Source organism: Phaseolus vulgaris, chromosome 4 (assembly GCF_051622355.1).
Source record: "Phaseolus vulgaris cultivar YP4 chromosome 4, ASM5162235v1, whole genome shotgun sequence".
Lineage (NCBI taxonomy): Eukaryota > Viridiplantae > Streptophyta > Magnoliopsida > Fabales > Fabaceae > Phaseolus > Phaseolus vulgaris.
The window spans coordinates 12,818,381-12,836,066 of NC_143501.1; the positions used below are offsets into that span (position 1 = coordinate 12,818,381).

Consider the following 17,686-nt stretch of genomic DNA (forward strand, 5'->3'; position numbering starts at 1 on the left):
TATAACAATTGCTCCTAGATTCTTGCTACTAGACAATACACAAACTCCCAAGTTCTGAAATTCGATTATATATTTTGAGTACTTTTAATTTATCCTGGACTAGGTTTGATAAGTGTTCGTGGCTCGATTGTCCGAGCATAATGTAATTAAAGCATAATAATATCCCAATCCTCGTTAATGAGTGATTATTAATAGTTACAATAAATAGGTAATAAGGAGAATGAAATCCCATACACATTAATGAGGGATTTTTAAACATAATAATGAGACATGTGTTTCCAAAGGACCGTGTTAGATTAACAATTGACGTTTCATTTAAGGTTGCAATGAAATGTTACATTATCCTTAACCGAAATGACTTCTCCTTTTTGGCATTTTGGCATAGAGGGATATGTTGTTTCAAATGATACTTTATGTTTCGAGAAACTTCTTCGAGACCCATTTTCTCGCTCAATATAGATTTTTGCGATACCAACTTATTCACCTATACAAATACATTCTTTGACCTTTCACCTTCATTCATTCTCTTCTGTGCTTATGGTGATACTTTTGTTTGCTTCTTAATTGTTATTTTCTTCCACATAAAAGCTCTTCTTTTTCTAGGTGTCTTAATGATTTCTTCTTCTTCATCTTCTTTTTCTTTTTCCTCTAGTAGGGATAATCCTTTAATGAATAAGAAAGTTGACCCTATTGGGGTAAACTCTTTATCGAGTCATTCTGACTCATTCTCTGTCCAAGGTGATGCCTTGGAGATTGAGTCTTCTTCGATGACCATGATTGAAAACCACTCCTATCACAGTTGTCCTAGCCTCTATTGGCACTTTGCATGGGCCTCTCAAGACCCAAGGGTCAAACGGTAAACAAAAGGCTTTTGACTTGTTAACATTTTCTAACAAGGACATATCAACAAAAATATCATCCTGAGATTTGGATCCAGTCCTAATATCATTAATAGGGTTAATAACAACAAATAAGTTCTTATTGACTTTCTAAACAACAAAGTCTTATTGACTTTCTAAACAAGAATAGTGACAACAAGAGCTACAAAAAATATTCTTGTTGGTTATTAGAGATGCCAGCTTCATTGGATTGAGCAACAACAAGCTTATATTGAACAACTACAAGTTTAGGCAAAACAATTTTACTTGTATTGGTCTCCACCTGTCTCCTACATTTAGATAAATCATGACCAATTATTAGTATGAGGAGCAAAATGGAGGCAACTTCTCATTTCAATATCTACAATGAAAGCAAAACCAGACCTTTCCACCAAAATTTGATTTGGAAAATTTGATAATATGTCAATATCAACTAAAAAATCATCTAGATTTATTCATTGTGTAATGATCAAGGGTTAGGAGAGTACCAACCCCTCTAGCAATATAAAAAATAACTTCTGGCCGCCAATACTCCCCAAGAGAGACCATGAATCCTAATCCAAAATTGGGTTTTGGTAAGTTTCAAGGAAGTAGGGACGAAATCTTTAGTCCAAGCAAAAAATCTCAGAAACTTTGAATTGAGATTCCCAAGACCCTCCAACAAGGGCTCTCCTTATATCCTCAAGGGAATCAAAAGCAAATTCATAAAATCTTTTTTCAAGGAAAATAGTCCTCCATGAGCCTAACTAATTCCAAACAATATTAAATTTTTAGAAAAAAATCTAAATGAGTTAGAGGTTTATTACCTTTAAATAGAATAATCCTACCAAGAAGGTAATTTTTGCACTCTTCAAGACGAACAAGATAAACATCTTCAGGAATTTAAACTTCAATTTGTTCACTATTATTATACACGGAAGCTGACAATTGTAAGAGAGGAATGATATAAACATTATTCAATGCTTGCACAAAAATCTTCCTTTCTTATTAACTTGCATAAAAAATATTTGTATTTGAAAAAAAACCTTGATCCTTAATGACATTCTCAAAGAATTTGAAATTCAAAATTATTTGTACCCGTTGAAAGCACAAATTTAACGTGACCTCTGCAATAACCGTGAAACTGGAAACAATCCACGCCTCATGAAGACACACACACCACGTAATTCCACGCCACTTATACACCAAACTGCTAAAGAAAACTGCAGTGCTTGAAGGCTGGCGCACAAATAACACACCCACCCCAAGCAACACTCCCAATTCGCACAAGCCGCACCATTTGCTGATCTAGGCACAACTACAGCGCAAACCAAAATGCTGCCACTATTTACTTTTGAAAGTGCCTTTTTAACTAGAAATCAATAACATATTAAAGATCTCCTACACAAAATTTCATGAATAAAATTTTGAAACTAGATAAAGAAATAGATAAATCTTGAAAAAGGAAAAAACCTAAGAAATTGAGGAACAATACTGCAAGATACAATGAAATTGATGAATTAGATTATTACTAATGAACAAATAGCAATTCAGCGACTCAATGATCATAAAATTGAAAAGGCACAATGTTTATACTATTGTTTTCAAATGTAAACAACGTCACAAACATTTAGTGTGCATTCTAAGAGGCATATGAAAAAACACTTGATGAACTAGGTTGAAAACTGAAATCAATGAACAATTAAGCAATAAACATGAAGTTAGACATTACATGAAAGTATTCAAAACAAAAATTAACACCTATGTACCCACTTTGACCGATTTAAATGAACAATTAACCAAGGAAACACAAAATTACAGCAGAAAAATAGCAAGAACATGCACAAACACTTAAGAAGTTTATGAACATTGTTGGAACAATAGAGTTTTTTTTAATTGTTTTTGACCGATTAAAATCTAGGAGAAGAATATTAAATGTTTTAAAATTGAAAATAACTGATTAAAACAAGGATTAAATGGTGAAAACTTTGAACTAAAATGTGAATGAACAAAATCAAATGGTAGAAATGAAGAACAACAAATATAAACGGTGGATTTCGATTTTAAACGGTGGAATTGTAGCACAAGTGACGAAACAACAAAAAACAATGAAGAAATAATATTTATTTCTAGTTAAATTAAAGGAACTTATAAAGTACTTTGGATTAATATAGATAACCAGTTTGTTTTAATGTTTTTGAACTAAATGATAAAATTATCGTTCAATACCTTAATCCTCAGTATATTTATTTGAGATGAACTGAAAGTGTATAGGTAAACTTGTTAGCAACATTGTCTACAACTAACCCCTTTTGGTGTATCGCTTCTCAAATGAAAATTCTGACGAACCAATGTAGATTTCATGTTTTGTACTAAAATGAAATTATGTTGTTTGAGGAGAACCCAAAACTTGCATTTGGGTCTCATTTGTTCCTGGATGGTTGCTTACGGAAGATTCACCTTGCACATCACATTGTTGATTTTCATAGAGGGAGGTCCTTGGAGAAGTTTGTGCACTGTCACTTCTTCCAACAGGGTGTCTATGCAGCAGGTGAATGGGAGACATGCCAAATATTGGGCTTGATGATGTGCTGGAGAATGGTATTGATTTTTTAGCCTCAGAGTGTTGGCTGTGTTTGAGATGTTTTTTGGAAGTATGGTGCCATTTCTTCAATGCTGCTGCTACTCTATCATTGAAAATGGTTGGTTTCAAGGTTGAACCCATCTGTAATATAAAGATAATGAAATCAGTGGTGGATTATAGATAGTATGGTAACAGAAAAATCTAATGAGATTATTTTTGCAGTATTTGACCTGTGTAACTAGAGCATAAAGAGGCAAAGTCACATAGCTGCATAGAACTTGTGTTACAACCCTGCAAATTTGAATTACCAATTTATCTTCAGTGACACATAATACAACTATTAATTACCTTCGCATGTATGTATGTATTGGTTTTTGTAAGTTTTGGTTAGCAGAAATTGACTTACCCCATTGTAAGTCTAACCACATTCTCTGCATTTGTTTTGTGGAAGCAAGATTCTATGGAGAATTCATACTGAAATAGAAAAAATTAGGAAAAGTTAAAAACTTGCTTTCTTTCTTCTATCTATCTAAACTCCACATAGTAATTGTAATCCTTTCACTAAGAATGTGCTATAGCTCTTCTGAAGTTGTTTAAGTTATGAAGGTATCAGGTATATTAAGCAAACAACTTAGTTATAGTGTTCGCATAAGTTTCTGGTAGTGGTATGGTATCAAATTTCTTCATATAACATTCAAATTTTCAATCTTTGTTGTACATGTTATAGAATTAGATTTAAGAACATGGTATAGGTAGTGGCTAATAGCTATATTCAAAGTCCTCCAAACTCCATGAACAAAGATTTGTCATATGATTTGACAAGTCAAAATGCTAACATATTCTTGAAGTTAGTTTATTTTTTAATCCACCGCAAAACATTTCGATCTAGTAATTGCATAAAATCAACATGGAAGTGTGTTCTTTAGCCTTAAACTTAATTAACATTTTCTTCAATGTTGTTCTAATTAGCAATTTGAACCATTAATTAAATTACAAGTTAGGGCATTGTCTAATGTTTAGTAAATATTTTTTCAAAAATAAATTAGAAGAGGATAGCCAACAAAAAAAGGCTCAAGTAATCAAAGTACATCAATAATACAAAATTTATATTAGTACTACATCTAACTCTCCAAAGCTATTAGCAATGAGTTCCTCTAATGATAAATTACAAGTATTATCATTGTTATGAATACATAAAGTCACTCCTAACTAGTCAAGTACACAAGGTCTCTCTACACAAAGTGTCTTCATGTTATCAACTAAACTACCTTTGAGTTTAACACCAAGTAGACAACACCTCTCTGAGTTAAGTACACAAAGTTTCTCTAGAGTATACAACAATAGAGTTTTTTTGTTTCCAAGATTCATATTCACTAGAGTGTATATAGAATATATGTTCTTTTTGCTTTTTGAGAATTACATCACATACAAGAGAAGGATTTGCATTTATATTTCTCTTCATAACTTAGTCGTCTAGAAGACGACGTATTGTTCTTGTACTTGAGGCTTTTAGCATTATTATCACATGCATATGACGTTGTTGATGTTTCTCGAGACTTCTCCTCTTCTTATTCTCACACCCACATACTTGCATAAGGTTTTTTCTTTATGTAGATGTCCAAAAAAGATTATTGAAGCATATGCATAGGATTCGTTGCTTGTCAAATCTTTCTCTGAGGGTTATGTTTATTTGTTGATATTCTCTTAACACGAGGTGCTTTGAGGTGGTTGAAACATAGTCTTTTATTTATGCAATTGACTTTATGTCACTGACAATACCAAAAAGGTGTTTCGCATGTTTATAGTTGGTACTTGATGTTGGATCAAAGTCTTACCACTAGACCAAAATTTATTACAAGTAGTTAGAGTAAAACTTTTCCTACTTAAGAGTGTAGCATCCCTAGTGTCATGATTCAATTGTGACTCAGTTCACCTAACTTATGTCACAGGACAATTGATGTCACTTGCAACAATCTACCCTCAACAATGATCCCGTTGGGAATTGAACTTATAGCTTTGGCTCTAATACTAATTGTTGGATCGAGTACTTATCACTAGACCAAAAGTTATAACTGATAGTTGATAAGTGCAATATTTCAGTAATATTTCATATTAAAATACAAGCACTGGATAAAATAACTATAATATAACCCCTAATTTATGAATTTAAACATTTTTACATATTTTGTGATATTAATATGCATAAGAAAGGTTTATTCCCAAATTTGTGTTAATTTTAGGATTCTAGGGAAAAATGGAGATGAAAGGGCAAAAAGAGAATGTACAAAGATAAAAAGGGAAAGTTGGACGCTCCAACACTCACCCAAGCTTGTCTAAGCCAGGAACTTTCAAAGGATCTTTCCCAAGCAAGCTCAATCACGCCTAGGTGAGATCACTTCAGAGACGTTGTGCCTGTTTTCGTCCAACTCGCCAGGTGAGCCCGATCACGCCCAGGCGAGAAGTCACTTAGCCTAAGTCCAACTAAGTTAAATATGAGGCACGAGGTACAACCCTAGACATAAAATTGGGAGAATAGAAGGTGATAGAAAACCCTAGAGGAGGCTGCCGTCAAGATCTTCTTTTCTTGTTTTCCATGCTTGTAATTGCCAACATGATTAGCTAATTCTACCCTTTGAGATTGTGAGTAATATGTTCTAACTCTTATGTATTGAGGTGATATTTAAATATAATATTTTTTCTTGATTGATGATTGGTATTGTCATTTTACTCATAAGACTTGTTTACCATGATTTTGATCCTTAGATTTGACCGAAAAGTACTTCTAAGTTTCTGACCTAAATGATAATTCTTAACATATTTGAATGTTATAAATAAATTTGAAATGTTAATTGCTATCAACATTTAATCGTAATGATAAAAAGTTTTTATAAGTATGTGAGCAATCGATATTTAAGAGACTCTTTTAATAATTTTATATGCGAAAAATATATATAAATGAATTTTATATGAATATCAACATCAATCAGAGGATATAATATTATTATGCTTTTTTAAAATACAAAAGAGTAAGAAGGATGAACCTCTCAATCCCAATTTTTTCAATTGAATCAACAATTCTTTACTTTGCTTTCTTTACAATTCTTGCAATCATACATGTGTACTGACCAAGCGTTGAACCTCGAGGACCGGAAGTAATGGTGAGCCACGTAAGTTGGGTCCCACAAGTGGTATAAGTTGGTGTGTCGATCAGTCGTCAGATGTCGACCACCAGGAAGTGTCGACCAGTCATCAGACATCGATCACAAAGGAAGGCCGAAGAGTCGTCAGGCATACAGAGTGAGACCGATGAGTACTCGGACATCGGTACAACAAATGTGGGCCACGAGAGTTGGGTCCCAGAAGAACATATCAGTTATCAGTAAAAGCACCCAAAGAACAGGGGGCCCCGGGGAGTTGATACCTTGGTGGCCATTCTATTAGTCGTTGCACTCCAGTTAAAGGCAGTCCTACATGCTAGATTACGCTAAGACTGTGTAATAGTGGCGCAGGGACGTTCCTTAGGAACCCTAGTTACAACATATATAAGGGGTTTTAAAAACCCTAAGGAGGTACGCAGTTTCTAAGTTTAGAATTATTACACACGCATATTGTCTCTCTGCCCCAGTATTGACTTGAGCGTCGGAATGCAAACGGCCGCCAAGGTGCCCCCTTTGTCTTTGTAGGTATAGAGTGCTTCGATCCAGAAAAGCGCAAATCCGGGAAGAGACAGGCGGGTGTAAGATCGTCGTTAGAGTCAACCGGCGAGCGAGTCAATCGGCGAGAACAATACACAACAACAACTTCCAACAAACTTTATTATTTTGTTTTTTTATTTAGTGAATCTTATACTCTATACTCCTTGTCTTGAAACACACTCATTTCATACCATAAGGATAATCTTCTATAGATATAGAGAGTATGGTTGTTTACGAAAAACATGATTTTCTAGGCTGACTTTCTTCTACTTTTGGCGCTTCTTGTTACCCTTATAGGATCGTGTGATACTTCTAGAAGGATAAACATGTCACTATAGCATTCATATTCTACTTTGTGAAGGTCATCTAACAAAGTTCCGTCTACTCTTGTTTCACTTTATCATGGTTTATATCTTGAAACAAGTCATGATTAAGTATAACTTTAAGTATTTTAATAAGCTTGTTGCACACTTGCTAACATTAGAAACCAAAGTTTTTTGTTGTTAGTATCAAAACTTGGATGTGAAGTAACAAAACTTAAGGCTAAACTCATTTTTACCTTAACAAACCAGTAAAACACTAGTTTATGAATAACTGATCAAGATGGATAAACTTACTGTACTCCATGCAAAATGTGCTAATTGAAAGGCATTCTGCAACATAACAGAAGCAAAGTGTAATTATTTTTTGAACATTATGCTATATATGAAAAAAGAACTAGGAAAATAAATATTGAAATTACCTGAAAAAGAACAAGATGAATGATGAAGAGAAGGAGTCGTGGACGGTTGAACCAAAACAAGTCATCTCCAGGCTCAACCACAGGTGCACCCATAACTACTCCTCTGTCTTGAATCCTTAGTCCCATCTTTGTTATGATCATTTGTAGATCAGCACCCACTATCAAAATTGTCTGTGAAATTTGCTCAGTTATTTAAAGTTTTACACCCTTAAAACGAGAAAGGAAATGCATACTACGAAAAGAAAAAAAAACGAGTAATCTTAGCTTACAATTAATGGGATGAATGGAAGCCAATAGTTAGAATACCACCCTGTTCACATCAAACCAAAAGGTTAAATTACAAGCAGTGGGATAAACTAGAGCATAGGAATTTGTATTTTATTCTCAAATCTGCTTAAGATTGTTGGTTAAGAAGCACGCGTTTACTTGAACTAAGGAGAATGTATGTTATGTTGGGTATGAAGCCAGGACCAATTGAGTTGGGTTGACTAGACACCATGTTTAGTGAGTTGACTTAATCATTGTGTCCCTTTTATAATCTCTATTTAAAGAGATCATTATACTTGTAATTGTGTGCAACAGAACATAATGAAACCTAACAGTTGTTCGTATGGATGTAGGTTGCAGTTGGCGACCGAACCACGTTAAATTTTGTGTTGTTTATTTTCTGCAGTTGATTCGTGATTATGTGTGTTAACTTTTGCGTGCGTTTTTCCTATCATGTTATACTAAGTGAAACATCACAACACCAATCAACCATAACTAAAATGATGTCATTCAAAATTGGATTGAAAACTTGAATCTGACTTACCATGAGTATTAGTCAGCAGGAAGAGAATCGCAAAGAACCAAATAATTGGGCTGCAAGTTACAAATAGTTGAGCTTAATTTGATGTTTAAGGAATAGGAATAGGACTAGCAACACAATCTATGACTCCCTTTTCAATGTTTGCAATTTAAAATTTGATGTTTTAGTTATTAGTGTGGTTTAATAAGCAGATAAATTAACAATAAACAGGTAATTAGTCACATGTAAACCAGGGTTTATGTGTTAGATGCCAAGATCCATTTGGGGAAACCCGAATAAAGAGTGAATATTTCAAGGTACTATTATTTCCATATCCAGTTACCTGCTAGAAAGTGTTGGTGTCCAAACAGGTATGAGGCCACGAACATGTACACTTTGTATTCAACACACTCTTCATTAAAATTTTATGTTTAAGTTAATCCCTACTAATACATTTTCTATTAAGTTATTTTTATTGAAAATCTCACGTCAATTAGAGATAAAAATATTTCATAATTTATAAATTGGTGCAAACATCACCTTACTGAATCGATTTTATAAAATTGAATTAGGCTTAAAGTCTACTTCTATTAATTATTGTTCTAGCCAAGACAAATGACCCTTAACTAGAGCATCAAAGGTATTTGAAAACCGTGGTTTCCAATTTTTTGTCCCCTTTTCTATTCGACCTCCCTTATTTCTTATACAAAACTTTTCCCATACCCTTCTTTGTAACTGTTCTCTTTCATGACTAAATTCCTTCATAAATTCTTGTAACCCCCACCTCCGCTATTTTTGCACTTTATTCTTTATGACGATTCTACGGGTATCGTCATTAATTTCTTGGATCAGACTGTTATAATATATTATTTGGATCGATCCATGACCTCACAGCCCCTCAATCATCGTCCCATGACCTCACAACCCATCGGTCTCATGCATGAGCCAATGAAACTAAACAATTATGTATACCATTTTTTAGTTAAAATTTATGATTCCAACTAGTTTAAGAAATTTCAGTAAAAAAATGAGTATGATGAAAGCAAAGCAACAAAAAAGCTAAATACCTTATGCCTACCACAACTTTAAAATCCTCGTCAAGTGATCTTTTGATATACCTCTGGAAATCAAATCCTGAATCACTTCTCGGTGACACATGTGCCTAAAACCACATATCTTAATGTTACATTATTGGACATGTTCTTACAACAAAAAAAAGGTGAAGAGACACGTTTATAATCAAGTAAAGCTTACCATGATAAATCCATGTCGTAAAACAAAATAGTCGACTTTCTTAACCGATCCAAAGAATTGTCTGAAGAAGCTAACCTGATTCCAACATGTCGTAATAAAAAAGAAAGAAGAACATTGGAATTATTTTATGTGACACTAATTAACAAACAAACCCACTCCAAAATCTAAAAGTAGATAAAGGCCAGTTTAAGAGATTTATAATTTATTTCTAATAAATGTTTCCTTACTATCCATAAGGAAATCGATGACTGACTCCAAGTATTCAAGTGCCTTTGTCCAAATGTTGTGTCCTTTGCAAGCCTGAACCTCTTAGAATCTGTTAATGTTAGAAAATTTAGTGATTCTTTTTACGAAATTTACCTCTCAATTTACAAAACATGTTTTGGATATCTCAATTTACAATACTATTGGTCACATGAAAAAACTTTCGAGTATTTTCATTTTACTTCTCATATTAATTCACAAAGTTGACTTTTTCTTCTTTTTTACGTTAAACCCAAACTAACTCTTGAGCTTATTGAATTCAATTGGGTCCAAAAATTTTAAAAACACTACAAGAAAATCAGGAAATAAAAACCAATTTTTAGAGACAAAAAATAATTAGTTGTTATAATGACTAAATTAGAGAACGTTTTAGAGATTGAAAAAATTTTGGTTTCTAAATTAGTTTCTATTATTGTTAGATGGTTTCTAAATTGATGTCTAATTAGCAACCAAAGTTTTTGTACTACCAAGTTTAGAATCTAAATAATTGGTAGCAAAAACCTTGGTTCCTAATTAGACACTAATTTAGAAATCATTTAACAATAATAGAAACTAATTTATAAACCAAAAATTTTTTAGTCTCTAAAATGGTCTCTAATTTAGTTACTATAGTAACTAATTATTTTTTGTCTCTAAAAATTGGTTTCTATTTCATGATTTTCTTGTAATGAAACTTTTTTTTTATTAAAAATTGTATTTTAAAGCATCAACATAATTAAAAAAAAACACAATATTTATATAAATTAATTCAAGACTTTAAATCAGCTAAAAAGTTAAGTCATAACAAATTATTCTAAACTAATTTAGGATATGAAAAAAAATATATAACAATTTTTCCATAACACAAATATAAGGTGGGTCTCTAAACCCTAAAATATCAAACATACTAAATTCATCATCCAATCTATATAAGAGTAAGATAGTTTAAATTGAGTTGAATTTATCTTATAAAATGATTGGATAACCCGAACCAATAAACACGACTAATCCAAACATTAAACACATCTAACATATTAAGAACACTACATTATCTCACATCACATCTAACATATTAAGAAGACTATATTATCTCACATTTAATACCATGAAGAATATTAAAAAAGTGAGAATAGATGGCATATCTAAATTATAAACAAATGTACAAGAAAGTCAACCTCCACACATCACTTTTATCTTGTGACGAGCTGTGTTTTGTCTCATATTGCAATATTGTAAACGCGAAGTTGAGAATCATTTGGCATTATCAACTTTGCCAACTAACTAGCCCATTAAGTCAAAATTGTTTTAATTAATACATAAAAGGCGAGAAATTTTGAAGTCTTAAACTTACGTACCATTATAGAATTGGTATTCAATTGTCTTTGTTTCGTCTTCCCACTTCTTCCAGCGTCTCATCTTCAAGAAACAATGAATTGAGACACACATATTAAGGACTTTTTTTTATATAGAACAATTAAAGACTTGAGTATATATATTTTAGGAGAAAAATAAAAGAGTAGCACCTTAGTTCTTCCCAAAGCTAGTGTTACAATGCATTGTATGATATGAAAAATTGCTAACACAAAGATGAATATATGGAGCTGGTGAATCCCATATGCTGAAACAAAAGCAACTTTTCCCTGTAAATCAAAATATAATGGAATTATTATAAAAACAATTAGGTATTGTTCGTAAGAAGCTCATCGAAAGAACTAGCCAATGATCGGATACAAACTTTTTAAATATTTCCCAATAAATTAAAAACTAGTAATATGATCATGGTATTCAATATAAAATCATGTCAAGAAAAAATGAAAAATAAATAAATAATATATATATATATATATATATATATATATATTAAAGACTAAATCCGTTTACATTAGGTGTAAAAAGTATTCAAATTAAATCTTCAATAATTTTTTATAAATAAATTGAATCGTCGAATTTTATATTTTTATTAATTAGGTTATGTATATGCAATTTTAAAAATTATTTAAGCTAACACATCCCTTAATTTTAACCGAAATATTTAAAAATTTATTATTAATAATAACATATCTATAAATATTTAAATTATGCAAAATTTTGATAAACGATCACTAAAATAATACAATAAGCTTCAATAGTTGGATTAATTAAATTTACATTTTATAAAAGTTATTAAAGATATAATTTAACTATATTTTACTTTATATAAACAGATCTAAACTCTGTGTATGCATATTCACTTGTTCATTGATTTTTTCAATAATGAATATACCTATCCAAAATTGATTAATTCTTTATAGAGAAATCTCTCCTCCTAATCACTTTTATTCACTCATAATCAAACTTAAAACATAAAACTGATAATATCCTTATTAGCTCCAAACAATATTTCCACAAAATCTAAAAATAAAAAACACACTCTAAAAACATTTAATATAGATACTTAACACTATCAACTCATTCCATTTAACAATAAACAATTTTTTCAAAATTTACATAACATTTATCAAATTATATTTTGTCACCATACCCTTACTTATCATAAGAGCAGTGTTAACGGTTAGTTTTTCAAGAAAATAGTGTAAAATAAACGTTTTCGAAATTAATATCCTATATTGTTGATACAAAATATTAGTTTTGATAAATGTTAAGTGAGTGTTTTTCACAATGTAGAATTTCAAACTATGGGCACCTTGTTGATAACACATAAACTAGTCAAAAGGGGTTTCCAACTTGCCTTGTCTGCACATTTGTCATAACCTTTTGCAGCTAGAACACGTCGTGGAATGGGGTCCAAATGGAGAAGTTTCCTATCAATGGTATGAGATGTTGCGTTAGAATTACTCACGGCCTTTGGGTTGGAGCAAGGATGCCATGTTGATGCAGCATTTTGTGATATGCAGATCTTAGAAAGTGGATCTTGGAACACAGTTAGGAGCATAGATAGGAACCCTAGCATCATAAGCTCTGAAAAGAACAAAGTTAGGTTCATTAGACCCCAAAACACAAATTGCAATGGTGAAAGTCACCAGAATTCAAGATGCTGCTGATACCTCCTTTGACCTTTTCCAACGACTCATAAAGACCACTTTTGTGTTTCTTTCTTAACCACTGCAATTTGAAGTTATGTAAGATCGATATTGGAAGCAGAAGAAATACATATCTGATGGAAATTATCGTATAACAACTCCACTTTATATATGATTTTGTGAATTGTTTCTTCTGAGCAACAAAAAGCTTGATTCCTAGATTAAGTAATTACCTTTCCAATAGCATGAATAACAAGCTCAATGATGATTGAAATAGCAAGCAGCATAAAGCAAACAACTGCAAACGCCCAGGTTGGTGTTTCCTCCAGTGATCTTTTATGGATTTTGGCTTCACCCATTTGTTTTCTTCAATTGTGGGTAGACTCAAAATAAAGGTATAAGCAGAGAATCAGAAGATTGTTCTGTAGTTATGGACAAAGGATCGTATTCATATGGTTTTTTTTGTAGACTTTTATCAAACAAATTTTTTATTATGCTGAGTACGGAAGAATTGGGATGTGTACGAAGTGAGAAAAGACAACACATGAAATATTATGAATCTGTTCGACATATCCAAAGTCACTATTAGTCAAAGTCACTATTAGTCATAGAGTTTAAGATTTAGTATGGATATAAAAAGTTATTTTAATTTTTAAAATTGATTTTTATTTTATGAATTTATTGAAAAAAAATGTTGGTATCTAATTAAGTACCAATTTAAAAGTAGAAATTAATTTAGAATTTTTTTTTAATTTTTAAAATGATATATAATTTAGTTAGTATAATAATATAAATTTTTGAATGATGATATATAAACACATTTTTATGAGGAATATCGATTGAATTTCTTTCAATATGAGCTAGTGGAGTGTGGTGTGGGATAAAAGCAACGGTAGTTTGCAGTGAAGTTTTCAGTATTTTTGAAAATTTGAAACATTAAAAAATATCATCAATTAGCTGTTATAATTAAGCACCGGTCTAAAAATGAACGCTAATCACGTCGGTTAAGTTTATAATAATCGACACTTAGATAAATGAAAAAATTAGCGTCAAACAAACGCGAAATTCATACAAATAATTATAAAAGAAAACAAAACAATAATAAAAACGTAGAATCGGTCTAACAAATACAAATTGGAACAATAAATGTATATTATAATTGAGCACAGACCGATGTTAATGATTTTATAATTAAAATTAAATCCGTTATTGGTGTGTGAGAGCTTAATCGGCGCAAATGAATAATTTTTTTATTTTGGGTGACATGGATTGGACTGACACAATGCCATGGACTGACACAATGCTTATTAGGATTGTTGTGTGTATGTTTAGTCTTTGCTTATTTGTTGTATGGAAAAAAGAGACATAAAAGTGTTCATATTGTATAAATATATATATATATATATATATATATATTCTATAAAATTAGTATGTTTTTGAAAGAGAATTCATTTAAAATAGTGATGAATTTTATTTATTATTGTTATATATAAATGTAAGCATAACCTAGTTTTAGAACATCTTCAAGGGTTTAGGACAAGTGTATTCTGTACTAGTGTGTAAAAGATATGTCCTTTTGGTTGATGCTCATTCTGATATATATTGATTATATCCTATATAACATAGTTCAATTCTGCCTTCATTGAGCCATTAAAGATAATTAAGTTTAATTAACATAGGATACTTAACATATGAACGTTCTCTGCCATTAAGGATCGGATCACGATTCTTATATCATGAGTTGAGTCTTGGCCCATCATTCTGCATGCCCCCCAACCTCTAACGTAGGCTATTGAGGCTGCCATCATCATGTCCAGTCAAAGTTCAAGTAATGATCAACCATCCATTAAGTCGGGTCCATGTCCATTAATCTACATGGTCAGGTCCAGGTTCATCACTCTACATGCCCCTCAACCTCTAACGTAGACTAATGAGGTTGTACAAGAATGAGGTTCTTCTTGAATCAATGTAGAGTATGGGGCGGAAGCAATGAATGAGAGTGAGCAAGATCCTCCTAAGAGTGGTGTTGATCTTGTAGGTGCATGATAAGTGTGGGTATTGAGTGGTTCGACCAGCTCAAGGGAAAAGATGAAGGAATTGAAGTTTAGAGCCTAGGATTCTAGGGAGAAGCAAAGTTGAGCACAAATTGGCAGCATAACTTTACTCACAATAAACTTGAAAATACAAGGTGTAAGCTCCTCCTTTTATAGGCTAAGGAGGACCATAATGCAACCCTAATGCTAGCCAAATGAAATGTAAATGTGAAGCACATGGGTGCACATGGCACATGGGTGCACAAATGAGCACATGGGGAGGGGTGTGTCTAGTTTTTTTATGTTCACCCCCTCCATGGTCTTTCTAGAATGTTCACACAAATATGCTTTCTACACTACTCTAATTACTAAGCACCCCTAATGGGCCTTTATGTAACAATTACAAAGGTCTTCTCTTCCCAAAACCGTAGCTTTGACCCATGTGTATGTGAAGCTAGACGGTCTAGAAGGAATCCTCATCATGGCCTAGACGCTCCTTATGTAGCCGCTCCTCATCATGGCCTAGACGCTCCTCTTCATGGGCTAGACGCTCCTTTTTGAGTCTAGACGCTCCTCATCATAGGCTAGACCGTCTAGTCTTGGAGGCTTGGCTTTCATCGTGTGGTGAGCTTGGGCCCTCCTCCATCATCCCCTCCCTCTTGAAAAGGATTTGTCCTCAAATCCAAAACTTTTGCTTCCTAAGGGAATGGTTGTGGCTGGATGGTGTCCATCATCTCCTCTTTCTTGAGAAGACCTATCCTCAGATCTTCAGACTTGATCTCGGATAGCAGCTTCTTGCTTCGCCAAAGCTTGTCCTCCTGGATCAAACGTCCACCTATAGAAATAATCAAATAAAGCATAGGTGTTAGTTTGCAATTTAATTTTACTAGGTTGCCATTTTTGTTTTTCTTTTGGTTTTGGCAACCTTGGACAAAGTTTCTCTTTTAATGGTTGTGTGTGGTCTCTAATCATCTTATGTATTTTAAAATGTTCATTTGTGGTTACTTTCTCTTTAGGCATAAATCCTATAGAAGATGGTAACAACTTAAAAGGAGAAAGATGATTGAACCCACACATAACTTTAAAAGTAGAAATATAAGTAGTTTTGTGAACTACTTTATGGTATGTTTGCTCATCTCTAGAGTTGTGTGTGCACTTGATGATTATGCTAGGCATAGTAGAAAGAGCTAGGTTTTCAAATGTATTTTGACCATGTGTTTGAGGATGATAAGAATGTAAAGGGTGCAACTTAGTTGCAAGTTTTCCAAAGGAAATCCTCAAATCATGGTTTGCGAAATTTTGAACTCTATTCAACACTATGCTTGAAGATAAACCATGAAGATGTATCACTTCTCTAGAGAAGAGTTTATCCATAACCATGAAGATTGAATCAAAACCTTTTGTTGTCCTAGGGAGTTTTAATATGAAATTTGTATCTTCCCAAGGATCATTTGCAAAAGGTGAAGGAGGATAAAGTTCATGAGACATTGCCTTGGGTGTAGTTTGAAAACAAGAATTGTACCTAAGGTAATGTTTTTGAACTTCTTTTCTCATGGGGGACAAAAGTTTTCCTTTTAAAAGCTCTAGAGTTTTATCAACTCTAATTTGGCCCATGAGTTCTCCTTCATGAAGACTTTTTCTCTTATGTGTAAAGATAGTCTCGTTGTTACAACCATTGTTTATAAGAATTTGTACACTTTGCAATGGTTGTCTCAATAAGACATGACAAGTTTCTTTAGGCACTACTTCACATAAAAAATTCTTTTTGTAGATGCTTATAGAAAACTTGACATTCACTTGGTGATATCTTAGCACATATGAAAAATAGTCTATTTCATTTTTATCTATGCAAGCTTCTTTTAAAGACTCTTCCTTTTTGCTTAGGCTTGCAAGTGTTCCTTTACAAAAGGTAAGGCTTTGAGGTTGTTCAACAAGACACATATTTTCAAATGTATTTTTAAATCTTTTGTCTTGTTGAATGACCTTGTGGGAAGGAACACTCTTCTCCCACACCTTTTGTTCTTCAAGGGCCTTCTCATGCTTTTCTTTTTCTTCTTTTTCTTTAGCTTCCCTTTCGACTTCCCCTCTCTTCTTTTGTATTTTTCTTTCCTTTCTTTCTTTAAGGGAAGCAAACAATTTTTCTACCCTCATTTCCCAATCTACGCAAGCTTCTATATTTTCCTTTCCATGAAAATGAGGTAGGTCTACCCTAGTTTCCCTTGGCACCTCTTGTTCCCTTTGCCTAGTTCTTCTAGGGGGTGGTTGGTAATAATCATTGATTCTACGGCTTCCCTCCCCTAGAGACTCAATACTTTGAGATGCATGAGTAAGCGTTTTTTTTTTTATTTTTGTGTTTTTTGTGACTTCTCTTCTTGAGCTTTAGCCAACTCATTGATTTTGTTCTCATTCTCCAATTGTCTAAAAGAGATTAATTGTACCGCTTGGGATACTTCTTTTAAAAGAGTTTTCAA

At 32.7% G+C, this 17,686-nt stretch overlaps 1 protein-coding gene across 1 annotated transcript; it reads right to left on the reverse strand.

The window, feature by feature from the left end:
* Nucleotides 1-3,843: 3,843 nt before the first annotated feature.
* LOC137837274 (MLO-like protein 12) lies at nucleotides 3,844-13,628 on the reverse strand. The gene is made up of 13 exons (XM_068646234.2): nucleotides 13,416-13,628; nucleotides 13,207-13,264; nucleotides 12,891-13,120; nucleotides 11,686-11,802; nucleotides 11,518-11,578; nucleotides 10,147-10,235; nucleotides 9,920-9,994; nucleotides 9,733-9,827; nucleotides 8,690-8,739; nucleotides 8,148-8,188; nucleotides 7,879-8,049; nucleotides 7,754-7,789; nucleotides 3,844-3,915 (listed from the first exon to the last, which is right to left on the reverse strand). The coding sequence occupies exons 1-13, from the start codon at nucleotides 13,539-13,541 to the stop codon at nucleotides 3,844-3,846; spliced, it is 1,221 nt and encodes a 406-aa protein (XP_068502335.2). The 5' UTR covers nucleotides 13,542-13,628.
* Nucleotides 13,629-17,686: the final 4,058 nt, after the last annotated feature.

Excerpts from the sequence above, each read along its gene's own strand:
- LOC137837274 (XM_068646234.2), bottom strand. The coding sequence starts at position 13,541 with ATGGGTGAAGCCAAAATCCATAAAAGATCACTGGAGGAAACACCAACC. Across the intron at positions 9,995-10,146 it reads CATCGATTTCCTTATGGATA|GTTAGCTTCTTCAGACAATT; the intron begins GTAAGGAAACAT and ends TGTTGGAATCAG. Across the intron at positions 8,740-9,732 it reads AAAGTTGTGGTAGGCATAAG|CCCAATTATTTGGTTCTTTG; the intron begins GTATTTAGCTTT and ends TGTAACTTGCAG.